The sequence below is a fragment of the Eucyclogobius newberryi genome, unplaced genomic scaffold (genome assembly GCF_026437365.1).
Source record: "Eucyclogobius newberryi isolate DKJ021-1_F unplaced genomic scaffold, fEucNew1.0.hap1 SCAF_22, whole genome shotgun sequence".
Lineage (NCBI taxonomy): Eukaryota > Metazoa > Chordata > Actinopteri > Gobiiformes > Gobiidae > Eucyclogobius > Eucyclogobius newberryi.
The window spans coordinates 4,026,540-4,038,600 of NW_027315857.1; the positions used below are offsets into that span (position 1 = coordinate 4,026,540).

The 12,061-nt window shown below is 49.1% G+C and overlaps 1 protein-coding gene across 1 annotated transcript in view; it reads left to right on the forward strand.

The window, feature by feature from the left end:
* LOC140372133 (PC-esterase domain-containing protein 1A-like) overlaps positions 1-11,308 on the forward strand; it is a 50,234-nt gene extending 38,926 nt beyond the window's left edge. The window contains exons 4-7 of the mRNA XM_072459418.1: positions 8,863-9,095; positions 9,159-9,306; positions 10,995-11,246; positions 11,288-11,308. Coding sequence (XP_072315519.1) covers positions 8,863-9,095; positions 9,159-9,306; positions 10,995-11,246; positions 11,288-11,308 — 654 coding nt within the window. The remainder of the gene's footprint in view (positions 1-8,862; positions 9,096-9,158; positions 9,307-10,994; positions 11,247-11,287) is intronic.
* The last annotated feature ends 753 nt before the right edge of the window (positions 11,309-12,061 follow it).

Consider the following 12,061-nt stretch of genomic DNA (forward strand, 5'->3'; position numbering starts at 1 on the left):
GGGCTGCTGCATTATGTGTTAGTCATAAACAGGCAGAGGTGTGAGTGTGACCCTGGGGGTGCTGCAGTATGGGTTAGTCATAAACCAGGCAGAGGTGTGAGTGTGATCCTGGGGCTGCTGCATTATGGGTTAGTCATAAACCAGGCAGAGGTGTGAGTGTGACCCTGGGGCTGCTGCATTATGGGTTAGTCATAAACCAGGCAGAGGTGTGAGTGTGACCCTGGGGCTGCTGCATTATGGGTTAGTCATAAACAGGCAGAGGTGTGAGTGTGACCCTGGGGCTGCTGCATTATGGGTTAGTCATAAACCAGGCAGAGGTATGAGTGTGACCCTGGGGCTGCTGCATTATGGGTTAGTCATAAACCAGGCAGAGGTGTGAGTGTGACCCTGGGGTTGCTGCATTATGGGTTAGTCACAAACAGGCAGAGGTGTGAGTGTGACCCTGGGGCTGCTGCATTATGGGTTAGTCATAAACAGGCAGAGGTGTGAGTGTGACCCTGGGGCTGCTGCATTATGGGTTAGTCATATACAGGCAGAGGTGTGAGTGTGACCCTGGGGCTGCTGCATTATGGGTTTGTCATAAACCAGGCAGAGGTTTGAGTGTGACCCTGGGGCTGCTGCATTATGGGTTAGTCGTAAACCAGGCAGCGATGTGAGTGTGACCCTGGGGCTGCTGCATTATGGATTAGTCATAAACCAGGCAGAGGTGTGAGTGTGACCCTGGGGCTGCTGCACTATGGGTTAGTCATAAACAGGCAGAGGTGTGAGTGTGATCCTGGGGCTGCTGCATTATGGGTTAGTCATAAACCAGGCAGAGGTGTGAGTGTGACCCTGGGGCTGCTGCATTATGGGTTAGTCATAAACCAGGCAGCGATGTGAGTGTGACCCTGGGGCTGCTGCATTATTAGTTAGTCATAAACCAGGCAGCGATGTGAGTGTGAAACTGGGGCTGCTGCATTATGGGTTAGTCATAAACAGGCAGAGGTGTGAGTGTGACCCTGGGGCTGCTGCATTATGGGTTAGTCGTAAACCAGGCAGAGGTTTGAGTGTGACCCTGGGGCTGCTGCATTATGGGTTAGTCGTAAACCAGGCAGCGATGTGAGTGTGACCCTGGGGCTGCTGCATTATGGTTTAGTCATAAACCAGGCAGAGGTGTGAGTGTGACCCTGGGGCTGCTGCATTATGGGTTAGTCATAAACCAGGCAGAGGTGTGAGTGTGACCCTGGGGCTGCTGCATTATGGGTTAGTCATAAACCAGGCAGCGATGTGAGTGTGACCCTGGGGCTGCTGCATTATTAGTTAGTCATAAACCAGGCAGCGATGTGAGTGTGAAACTGGGGCTGCTGCATTATGGGTTAGTCATAAACAGGCAGAGGTGTGAGTGTGACCCTGGGGCTGCTGCATTATGGGTTAGTCGTAAACCAGGCAGAGGTTTGAGTGTCACCCTGGGGCTGCTGCATTATGGGTTAGTCGTAAACCAGGCAGCGATGTGAGTGTGACCCTGGGGCTGCTGCATTATGGTTTAGTCATAAACCAGGCAGAGGTGTGAGTGTGACCCTGGGGCTGCTGCATTATGGGTTAGTCATAAACCAGGCAGAGGTGTGAGTGTGACCCTGGGGCTGCTGCATTATGGGTTAGTCATAAACAGGCAGAGGTGTGAGTGTGACCCTGGGGGTGCTGCAGTATGGGTTAGTCATAAACCAGGCAGAGGTGTGAGTGTGAGCCTGGGGCTGCTGCATTATGGGTTAGTCATAAACCAGGCAGAGGTGTGAGTGTGACCCTGGGGCTGCTGCATTATGGGTTAGTCATAAACCAGGCAGAGGTGTGAGTGTGACCCTGGGGCTGCTGCATTATTGGTTAGTTATAAACAGGCAGAGGTGTGAGTGTGACCCTGGGGCTGCTGCATTATGGGTTAGTCATAAACCAGGCAGAGGTATGAGTGTGACCCTGGGGCTGCTGCATTATGGGTTAGTCGTAAACCAGGCAGAGGTGTGAGTGTGACCCTGGGGCTGCTGCATTATGGGTTAGTCGTAAACAAGGCAGCGATGTGAGTGTGACCCTGGGGCTGCTGCATTATGGTTTAGTCATAAACCAGGCAGAGGTGTGAGTGTGACCCTGGGGCTGCTGCATTATGGGTTAGTCATAAACCAGGCAGGTGTGAGTGTGACCCTGGGGGTGCTGCAGTATGGGTTAGTCATAAACCAGGCAGAGGTGTGAGTGTGAGCCTGGGGCTGCTGCATTATGGGTTAGTCATAAACCAGGCAGAGGTGTGAGTGTGACCCTGGGGCTGCTGCATTATGGGTTAGTCATAAACCAGGCAGAGGTGTGAGTTTGAGCCTGGGGCTGCTGCATTATGGGTTAGTCATAAACCAGGCAGAGGTGTGAGTGTGACCCTGGGGCTGCTGCATTATGTGTTAGTCATAAACAGGCAGAGGTGTGAGTGTGACCCTGGGGGTGCTGCAGTATGGGTTAGTCATAAACCAGGCAGAGGTGTGAGTGTGATCCTGGGGCTGCTGCATTATGGGTTAGTCATAAACCAGGCAGAGGTGTGAGTGTGACCCTGGGGCTGCTGCATTATGGGTTAGTCATAAACCAGGCAGAGGTGTGAGTGTGACCCTGGGGCTGCTGCATTATGGGTTAGTCATAAACAGGCAGAGGTGTGAGTGTGACCCTGGGGCTGCTGCATTATGGGTTAGTCATAAACCAGGCAGAGGTATGAGTGTGACCCTGGGGCTGCTGCATTATGGGTTAGTCATAAACCAGGCAGAGGTGTGAGTGTGACCCTGGGGTTGCTGCATTATGGGTTAGTCACAAACAGGCAGAGGTGTGAGTGTGACCCTGGGGCTGCTGCATTATGGGTTAGTCATAAACAGGCAGAGGTGTGAGTGTGACCCTGGGGCTGCTGCATTATGGGTTAGTCATAAACAGGCAGAGGTGTGAGTGTGACCCTGGGGCTGCTGCATTATGGGTTTGTCATAAACCAGGCAGAGGTTTGAGTGTGACCCTGGGGCTGCTGCATTATGGGTTAGTCGTAAACCAGGCAGCGATGTGAGTGTGACCCTGGGGCTGCTGCATTATGGATTAGTCATAAACCAGGCAGAGGTGTGAGTGTGACCCTGGGGCTGCTGCACTATGGGTTAGTCATAAACAGGCAGAGGTGTGAGTGTGATCCTGGGGCTGCTGCATTATGGGTTAGTCATAAACCAGGCAGAGGTGTGAGTGTGACCCTGGGGCTGCTGCATTATGGGTTAGTCATAAACCAGGCAGCGATGTGAGTGTGACCCTGGGGCTGCTGCATTATTAGTTAGTCATAAACCAGGCAGCGATGTGAGTGTGAAACTGGGGCTGCTGCATTATGGGTTAGTCATAAACAGGCAGAGGTGTGAGTGTGACCCTGGGGCTGCTGCATTATGGGTTAGTCATAAACCAGGCAGCGATGTGAGTGTGACCCTGGGGCTGCTGCATTATGGGTTAGTCATAAACAGGCAGAGGTGTGAGTGTGACCCTGGGGCTGCTGCATTATGGGTTAGTCATAAACAGGCAGAGGTGTGAGTGTGACCCTGGGGCTGCTTTATTATGGGTTAGTCATAAACCAGGCAGAGGTGTGAGTGTGACCCTGGGGCTGCTTTATTATGGGTTAGTCATAAACCAGGCAGCGATGTGAGTGTGACCCTGGGGCTGCTGCATTATGGGTTAGTCATAAACAGGCAGAGGTGTGAGTGTGACCCTGGGGCTGCTGCATTATGGGTTAGTCATAAACCAGGCAGCGATGTGAGTGTGACCCTGGGGCTGCTGCATTATGGGTTAGTCATAAACAGGCAGAGGTGTGAGTGTGACCCTGGGGCTGCTGCATTATGGGTTAGTCATAAACAGGCAGAGGTGTGAGTTTGACCCTGGGGCTGCTGCATTATGGGTTAGTCATACACCAGGCAGCGATGTGAGTGTGACCCTGGGGCTGCTGCATTATGGGTTAGTCATAAACAGGCAGAGGTGTGAGTGTGAGCCTGGGGCTGCTGCATTATGGGTTAGTCATAAACCAAGCAGCGATGTGAGTGTGACCCTGGGGCTGCTGCATTATGGGTTAGTCATAAACAGGCAGAGGTGTGAGTGTGACCCTGGGGCTGCTGCATTATGGGTTAGTCATAAACAGGCAGAGGTGTGAGTGTGACCCTGGGGCTGCTGCATTATGGGTTAGTCGTAAACCAGGCAGAGGTTTGAGTGTGACCCTGGGGCTGCTGCATTATGGGTTAGTCGTAAACCAGGCAGCGATGTGAGTGTGACCCTGGGGCTGCTGCATTATGGTTTAGTCATAAACCAGGCAGAGGTGTGAGTGTGACCCTGGGGCTGCTGCATTATGGGTTAGTCATAAACAGGCAGAGGTGTGAGTGTGACCCTGGGGGTGCTGCAGTATGGGTTAGTCATAAACCAGGCAGAGGTGTGAGTGTGAGCCTGGGGCTGCTGCATTATGGGTTAGTCATAAACCAGGCAGAGGTGTGAGTGTGACCCTGGGGCTGCTGCATTATGGGTTAGTCATAAACCAGGCAGAGGTGTGAGTGTGACCCTGGGGCTGCTGCATTATGGGTTGGTCGTAAACCAGGCAGAGGTGTGAGTGTGACCCTGGGGCTGCTGCATTATGGGTTAGTCGTAAACAAGGCAGCGATGTGAGTGTGACCCTGGGGCTGCTGCATTATGGTTTAGTCATAAACCAGGCAGAGGTGTGAGTGTGACCCTGGGGCTGCTGCATTATGGGTTAGTCATAAACCAGGCAGGTGTGAGTGTGACCCTGGGGGTGCTGCAGTATGGGTTAGTCATAAACCAGGCAGAGGTGTGAGTGTGAGCCTGGGGCTGCTGCATTATGGGTTAGTCATAAACCAGGCAGAGGTGTGAGTTTGAGCCTGGGGCTGCTGCATTATGGGTTAGTCATAAACCAGGCAGAGGTGTGAGTGTGACCCTGGGGCTGCTGCATTATGTGTTAGTCATAAACAGGCAGAGGTGTGAGTGTGACCCTGGGGGTGCTGCAGTATGGGTTAGTCATAAACCAGGCAGAGGTGTGAGTGTGATCCTGGGGCTGCTGCATTATGGGTTAGTTATAAACCAGGCAGAGGTGTGAGTGTGACCCTGGGGCTGCTGCATTATGGGTTAGTCATAAACCAGGCAGAGGTGTGAGTGTGACCCTGGGGCTGCTGCATTATGGGTTAGTCATAAACAGGCAGAGGTGTGAGTGTGACCCTGGGGCTGCTGCATTATGGGTTAGTCATAAACCAGGCAGAGGTATGAGTGTGACCCTGGGGCTGCTGCATTATGGGTTAGTCATAAACCAGGCAGAGGTGTGAGTGTGACCCTGGGGTTGCTGCATTATGGGTTAGTCACAAACAGGCAGAGGTGTGAGTGTGACCCTGGGGCTGCTGCATTATGGGTTAGTCATAAACAGGCAGAGGTGTGAGTGTGACCCTGGGGCTGCTGCATTATGGGTTAGTCATAAACAGGCAGAGGTGTGAGTGTGACCCTGGGGCTGCTGCATTATGTGTTAGTCATAAACAGGCAGAGGTGTGAGTGTGACCCTGGGGGTGCTGCAGTATGGGTTAGTCATAAACCAGGCAGAGGTGTGAGTGTGATCCTGGGGCTGCTGCATTATGGGTTAGTCATAAACCAGGCAGAGGTGTGAGTGTGACCCTGGGGCTGCTGCATTATGGGTTAGTCATAAACCAGGCAGAGGTGTGAGTGTGACCCTGGGGCTGCTGCATTATGGGTTAGTCATAAACAGGCAGAGGTGTGAGTGTGACCCTGGGGCTGCTGCATTATGGGTTAGTCATAAACCAGGCAGAGGTATGAGTGTGACCCTGGGGCTGCTGCATTATGGGTTAGTCATAAACCAGGCAGAGGTGTGAGTGTGACCCTGGGGTTGCTGCATTATGGGTTAGTCACAAACAGGCAGAGGTGTGAGTGTGACCCTGGGGCTGCTGCATTATGGGTTAGTCATAAACAGGCAGAGGTGTGAGTGTGACCCTGGGGCTGCTGCATTATGGGTTAGTCATAAACAGGCAGAGGTGTGAGTGTGACCCTGGGGCTGCTGCATTATGGGTTTGTCATAAACCAGGCAGAGGTTTGAGTGTGACCCTGGGGCTGCTGCATTATGGGTTAGTCGTAAACCAGGCAGCGATGTGAGTGTGACCCTGGGGCTGCTGCATTATGGATTAGTCATAAACCAGGCAGAGGTGTGAGTGTGACCCTGGGGCTGCTGCACTATGGGTTAGTCATAAACAGGCAGAGGTGTGAGTGTGATCCTGGGGCTGCTGCATTATGGGTTAGTCATAAACCAGGCAGAGGTGTGAGTGTGACCCTGGGGCTGCTGCATTATGGGTTAGTCAAAAACCAGGCAGCGATACGAGTGTGACCCTGGGGCTGCTGCATTATTAGTTAGTCATAAACCAGGCAGCGATGTGAGTGTGACCCTGGGGCTGCTGCATTATGGGTTAGTCATAAACCAGGCAGAGGTTTGAGTGTGACCCTGGGGCTGCTGCATTATGGGTTAGTCGTAAACCAGGCAGCGATGTGAGTGTGACCCTGGGGCTGCTGCATTATGGATTAGTCATAAACCAGGCAGAGGTGTGAGTGTGACCCTGGGGCTGCTGCATTATGGGTTAGTCATAAACCAGGCAGCGATGTGAGTGTGACCCTGGGGCTGCTGCATTATGGGTTAGTCATAAACAGGCAGAGGTGTGAGTGTGACCCTGGGGCTGCTGCATTATGGGTTAGTCATAAACCAGGCAGCGATGTGAGTGTGACCCTGGGGCTGCTGCATTATGGGTTAGTCATAAACCAGGCAGAGGTGTGAGTGTGACCCTGGGGCTGCTGCATTATGGGTTAGTCATAAACAGGCAGAGGTGTGAGTGTGACCCTGGGGCTGCTGCATTATGGGTTAGTCATAAACAGGCAGAGGTGTGAGTGTGACCCTGGGGCTGCTGCAGTATGGGTTAGTCATAAACCAGGCAGAGGTGTGAGTGTGAGCCTGGGGCTGCTGCATTATGGGTTAGTCATAAACAGGCAGAGGTGTGAGTGTGACCCTGGGGCTGCTGCATTATGGGTTAGTCATAAACCAGGCAGCGATGTGAGTGTGACCCTGGGGCTGCTGCATTATGGGTTAGTCATAAACAGGCAGAGGTGTGAGTGTGACCTTGGGGCTGCTGCATTATGGGTTAGTTATAAACCAGGCAGCGATGTGAGTGTGACCCTGGGGCTGCTGCATTATGGGTTAGTCATAAACAGGCAGAGGTGTGAGTGTGACCCTGGGGCTGCTGCATTATGGGTTAGTCATAAACAGGCAGAGGTGTGAGTGTGACCCTGGGGCTGCTGCATTATGGGTTAGTCATAAACCAAGCAGCGATGTGAGTGTGACCCTGGGGCTGCTGCATTATGGGTTAGTCATAAACAGGCAGAGGTGTGAGTGTGACCCTGGGGCTGCTGCATTATGGGTTAGTCATAAACAGGCAGAGGTGTGAGTGTGACCCTGGGGCTGCTGCATTATGGGTTAGTCATAAACCAGGCAGCGATGTGAGTGTGACCCTGGGGCTGCTGCATTATGGTAAAAAAAAAGGTGCATATGACAGGTTCTCATTTGTTACAGATTCTGACTTAGTTTGGTGTGATAAAACCGGTGGTATGTATTTATCCTTTTATACCAGTCACATTTTTACGTGAAAAAGTTAGGTATATTATAAAGATCCTATTCAGGGGTTTCAGTTTCTGCTGAGCAACATTTTGAGGACTCTTCACCATTCAAAATATATGTTTTGTTGCTATGGTAACAGTCCTAATGCATTATTCATGGGGGAAATGAGAGTTCCTGCTGTATTAGAACCACTGTCCGTTCCACTGAGAAGAACTGCAGAAGAAAAGATCCTTTATTATGAGAAAAACTACTTTTCATGCCGTCCCCTCTGGGTCAGAGGTTCACTAATGTGTACCATACAGTTTTTTTCAATACCACGATGCCTGAACCATTCCTTTTTGATCCCGGTTTCTGAACAGCACATTTTTCCTTATTTTTTTTAGAGTGTAAATAAATGATAACATTTCTTCAAAAACAGTTTTTCCAGCATTTAAGCACTTTATAACTGTTTAAATCTTATTTTGTAACATACTTTGCCGTGTTTCCCATTTAATAAAGGAAACTATGGTGACCCCCCATTTTATCCCCCAAACCTTTTCACTGAGGGCCGCATTTTGAACCGTATACGGAGCAGAGGGCCACAGAAGGGCCACAGAAGGGTTCATTGACAACGGCAATAACACTTTTCTGATTCTGAGATAGAAGTACAGAATATATGAAACCGGCTCTTTGACTCTAACCATCTACTACAGCAGAGGTCCTGACTCAGGCGCTCAGGTCGAGGTCATTGCACTCGTCACTGTAGCAATAAATAAACGTTATAATCATTGAGAACATATAAAGAACATGACTATAGACCATTAACAGTCACTAGAAACAAAACACTCTAAACTCATAACATGAATTCTTTCTAAAAGAATAAGTGAGGTTCTGATCCAAAGGTTTGAGTGTGTCACATGTCACTGTGCTCACAGTTGATTGGTCTATATTGTTTTTTTTTCTCTACCAACTCAACCAGATCTGAGCCTGTTACTGTGGTTAATATACACTTAATACACAACTTGGCTCAAACTAAACCTGATTCCAGACGTCAGAGTGTATCTCATATTTACATCATGTCTTGAAAGTCAAGTGTTGCTTTTGGCAAGTTCTGCTCGCTCGCGGGCTGCTCAGGCGCTGCTCAGGCGCTGCTCAGGCGCTGCACACAAGGCTTGATGGCGGTGCACGTTGTTGGTGTGAGCTCCTGTGTGCAGGGTGAGCGGAGCTTCGAGCAGGATTGCCTGGTGGAGGGCGGCTGCCTCAGCTCGTTACACAATGGGACAGGATACAGAGAAGTGCGCCAGTACCAGACCGACCACCACCTCGTTCGCTTCTACTTTGTCACTCGGGTCTACTCCCCCTACATGAAGAGCATTCTCAACGACTTCCGCCGCGGGCCCAAGCCTGACGTGGTCATCGTCAACTCGTGTGTGTGGGACATCTCCAGGTCTGTGTGAGCTCGTACTTCTGAAGTATGAACTGGTCTTTAAATGGACCTGTGTCCCAACAGATATCACTCTGAGTGGACTGAGGACTACAAGAAGAACCTGCACCAGTTTTTTGATGAACTCAAAGGCGTGTTGCCGGTGGAGACGCTGGTGCTCTGGAACGTCACCATGCCTTTGGCAGAGAGGATCAGGGGGGGCTTTCTGGCCGAGGTGAGTGGACAAACAGTCAATCAGTGTTTCCTGCAGGGGCGTGTCACATGACTTCTATTACATGCATATAAGATAAGATAAGATAATCCTTTATTGTCCCACATGGGGAAATTTCATTGGTGCAACGCAGGAAGATACAGAGGCAGATACAGAAGAAAAGAACAGATCACTTATAGGAAGTCTGAAAAACACTTTCAGTAGAAGATCTCCTATAAACAAAAACTCCCATAGACAAATAAATAAATACCATTGCATGTGATCACAACAGTCATTGCACATATGACGGAATATATATATATATATATATATATTTATATAAATATATAAATATATAAATATATAAATATATATAAATATATAAATATATATAAATATATAAATATATATATATATATAAATATATAAATATATATATATATATATATAAATATATATATATATATATATATATATATATATATATATATATATATATATATATATATATATATATATAAAAATCTATTTAATACTTTCTCTATTGACTTTATTATGTAAACTGGACTTTTTTCAGTTTTGATCCCTGTTCTAGCACTGTTCCCTCATCAAAAACACACCTGGAGTAGCATTTAGCTTAATCCAAGCTAGTTTGATGGATCCTGGTTGAAAATCCTCACTTTCAACTAACAATGTTAATGCGTAATGGCCGATTTTTTGGCCCCAAATCTGAGTCTCATTTCCTCGTGGCGTCGACTGTCGATAAGTCCTGCCACGTATCAATCATAGAACTCACCGACTGCTTATCTGCAGCCTCGTCGGCTCGTCCCCAGGAGAGCAGCACGTTTCCGCGTGTCTAAGCGCATGGATCTATTATAGTTCCCTCAGAGTACGGGACAAAATGAAGACGGAGAAAGACAGTTCGAGCTGGTTCAGAAGAGACGGAAATCTACGGAGACGAGAGATGCGATGTGATCCGTTGCGCTTATGAACAAACGCACGTGTGGCCACGAGGCTTTTCTCTGCTGCACGGGGGAGTGCACATGCGCACTTCCGCTTGAGTTCTCAAATCGGTGAAAAAGCATCCATTACGCCTTTAAATGCAGTGTTAGGTAATTTTAAAGGAATTAAGTATGTTAAAACTGTCCTTAGACCCTCCTTCTCGTTGAGGGGAAAATGTACAAAAACTCAGTGGGAGAAAGTAGCCTGAGGGAGAACCACAGTGAAGGAGAGATCCTGCTCCCACTGGACCGGCTGCAGAGGGTCCAGGACTGACCGCTCACTTGTGCGTTTTCAGTCATGAACTGATGTAGACGTAGTTTCTGTTGTAGACATCTACACACTGTTTTTAGAAACAGCTGAATCTTTTTCTACAATGGAACACTCCTAATGAGGGATTATGAAATAAGGACTATCAGTAGATTATATTTGGATCTTGATTTTAGCTTCTCAGATAAAATCTCATAATGGCAAATAAGATAGTAATCATAATCTTCGATAAAATATATTTCTGTTGTGTTAAATCCCATATTTACAACAAGTTGTAGTAAATATGTATGTACAAATATGTAGTACAAGTATGGCTAGTAGCAAAGGTCATGTTCTGTATTGCTCATACATGTGAATGCAGAGTCTGGTTCTCTGGAGTTAAGGGGCGAGTGACATTGATGTTCTTTCTGCTTTTACTGAGCTCTTCCTGTCTTCTGGTCTAGATGGAACACAAAATGTCCCACTTGCGCTTGGACGTGATCGAGGCAAACTTCTTGAATGGGACCCTGGCTGACGGCTACGGTCTGGACGTTCTAGACCTGCACTTTCAGTTCCGCTTCTCCCTGCAGCACCGCGCCAAAGATGGAGTGCATTGGAACGCCGTTGCCCACCGCAGGATCAGCTGGCTCTTGCTGCGGCGCATGGCCCAGGCCTGGGGCATCACACTGCCCTGCCCACCGGCCTCTGTGGGCCGGGTAGAGGGCCAGGACAAGCAGCAAGAAGGTGAGAAGCAAAGCAAAAACCAAGGTATTTCTAACCCCAACTGGACTGACTCTGCTCTTTTACAGGGATTACTCGTATTCAAGCACCTATCAATTTTAACTATCCTCCAAGCAACTATTTTTCCAACTTTGGTAAGGACTGGGATTCAATTTTATCCAACAAAGCCGGGTTATTTGAGGTGCTGATCCACCTTCTGCTTTAACAGAAAGCCATGCACTGCTCCCAGAGCCCAGAGGGGGCGCTGCTGCGTACCACAGAAAGCTCAACAGCCACATTCGTTTTGAAGAACCTGATCACGAGCCTCAGGCCCAAAACAGTCTGCAGCACCACTACATGAGGAGCAGAGACCGCTACACAGGTACTGCACCAGGACTTACTTGACCGACCCACTCACTCACTCACTCCTTGATGTAAAGCGCTTTGAGTGCCTTGCCGTTTGAAAAGTGCTATATAAATGTGACCATTTACACACAGACACACACTCTTCTAACAATGATAAAACCAGTGCACTTGTGCTGAGGCCATGAACACAGTGGTGTGTTTCAGACGGGTCCAGACCTGATCGCCTGGAGGAGCCACAGTACGTCATGAAGAGCCGCCACCATCACCACTACCACGCCCCCTACAGCAGCCGCCGGCCCGACACCAACCATTAGTACTACTGATACTGCATGTACTCTGTTCAACTGCAGTGATAACGCTGGGTCCATGTGGACTAATGAAACATTGACTCTTTTGTTCTCGGATGTAGTGAAGGACTTGTAAAAAATGGCTGTATTTTTCTGAC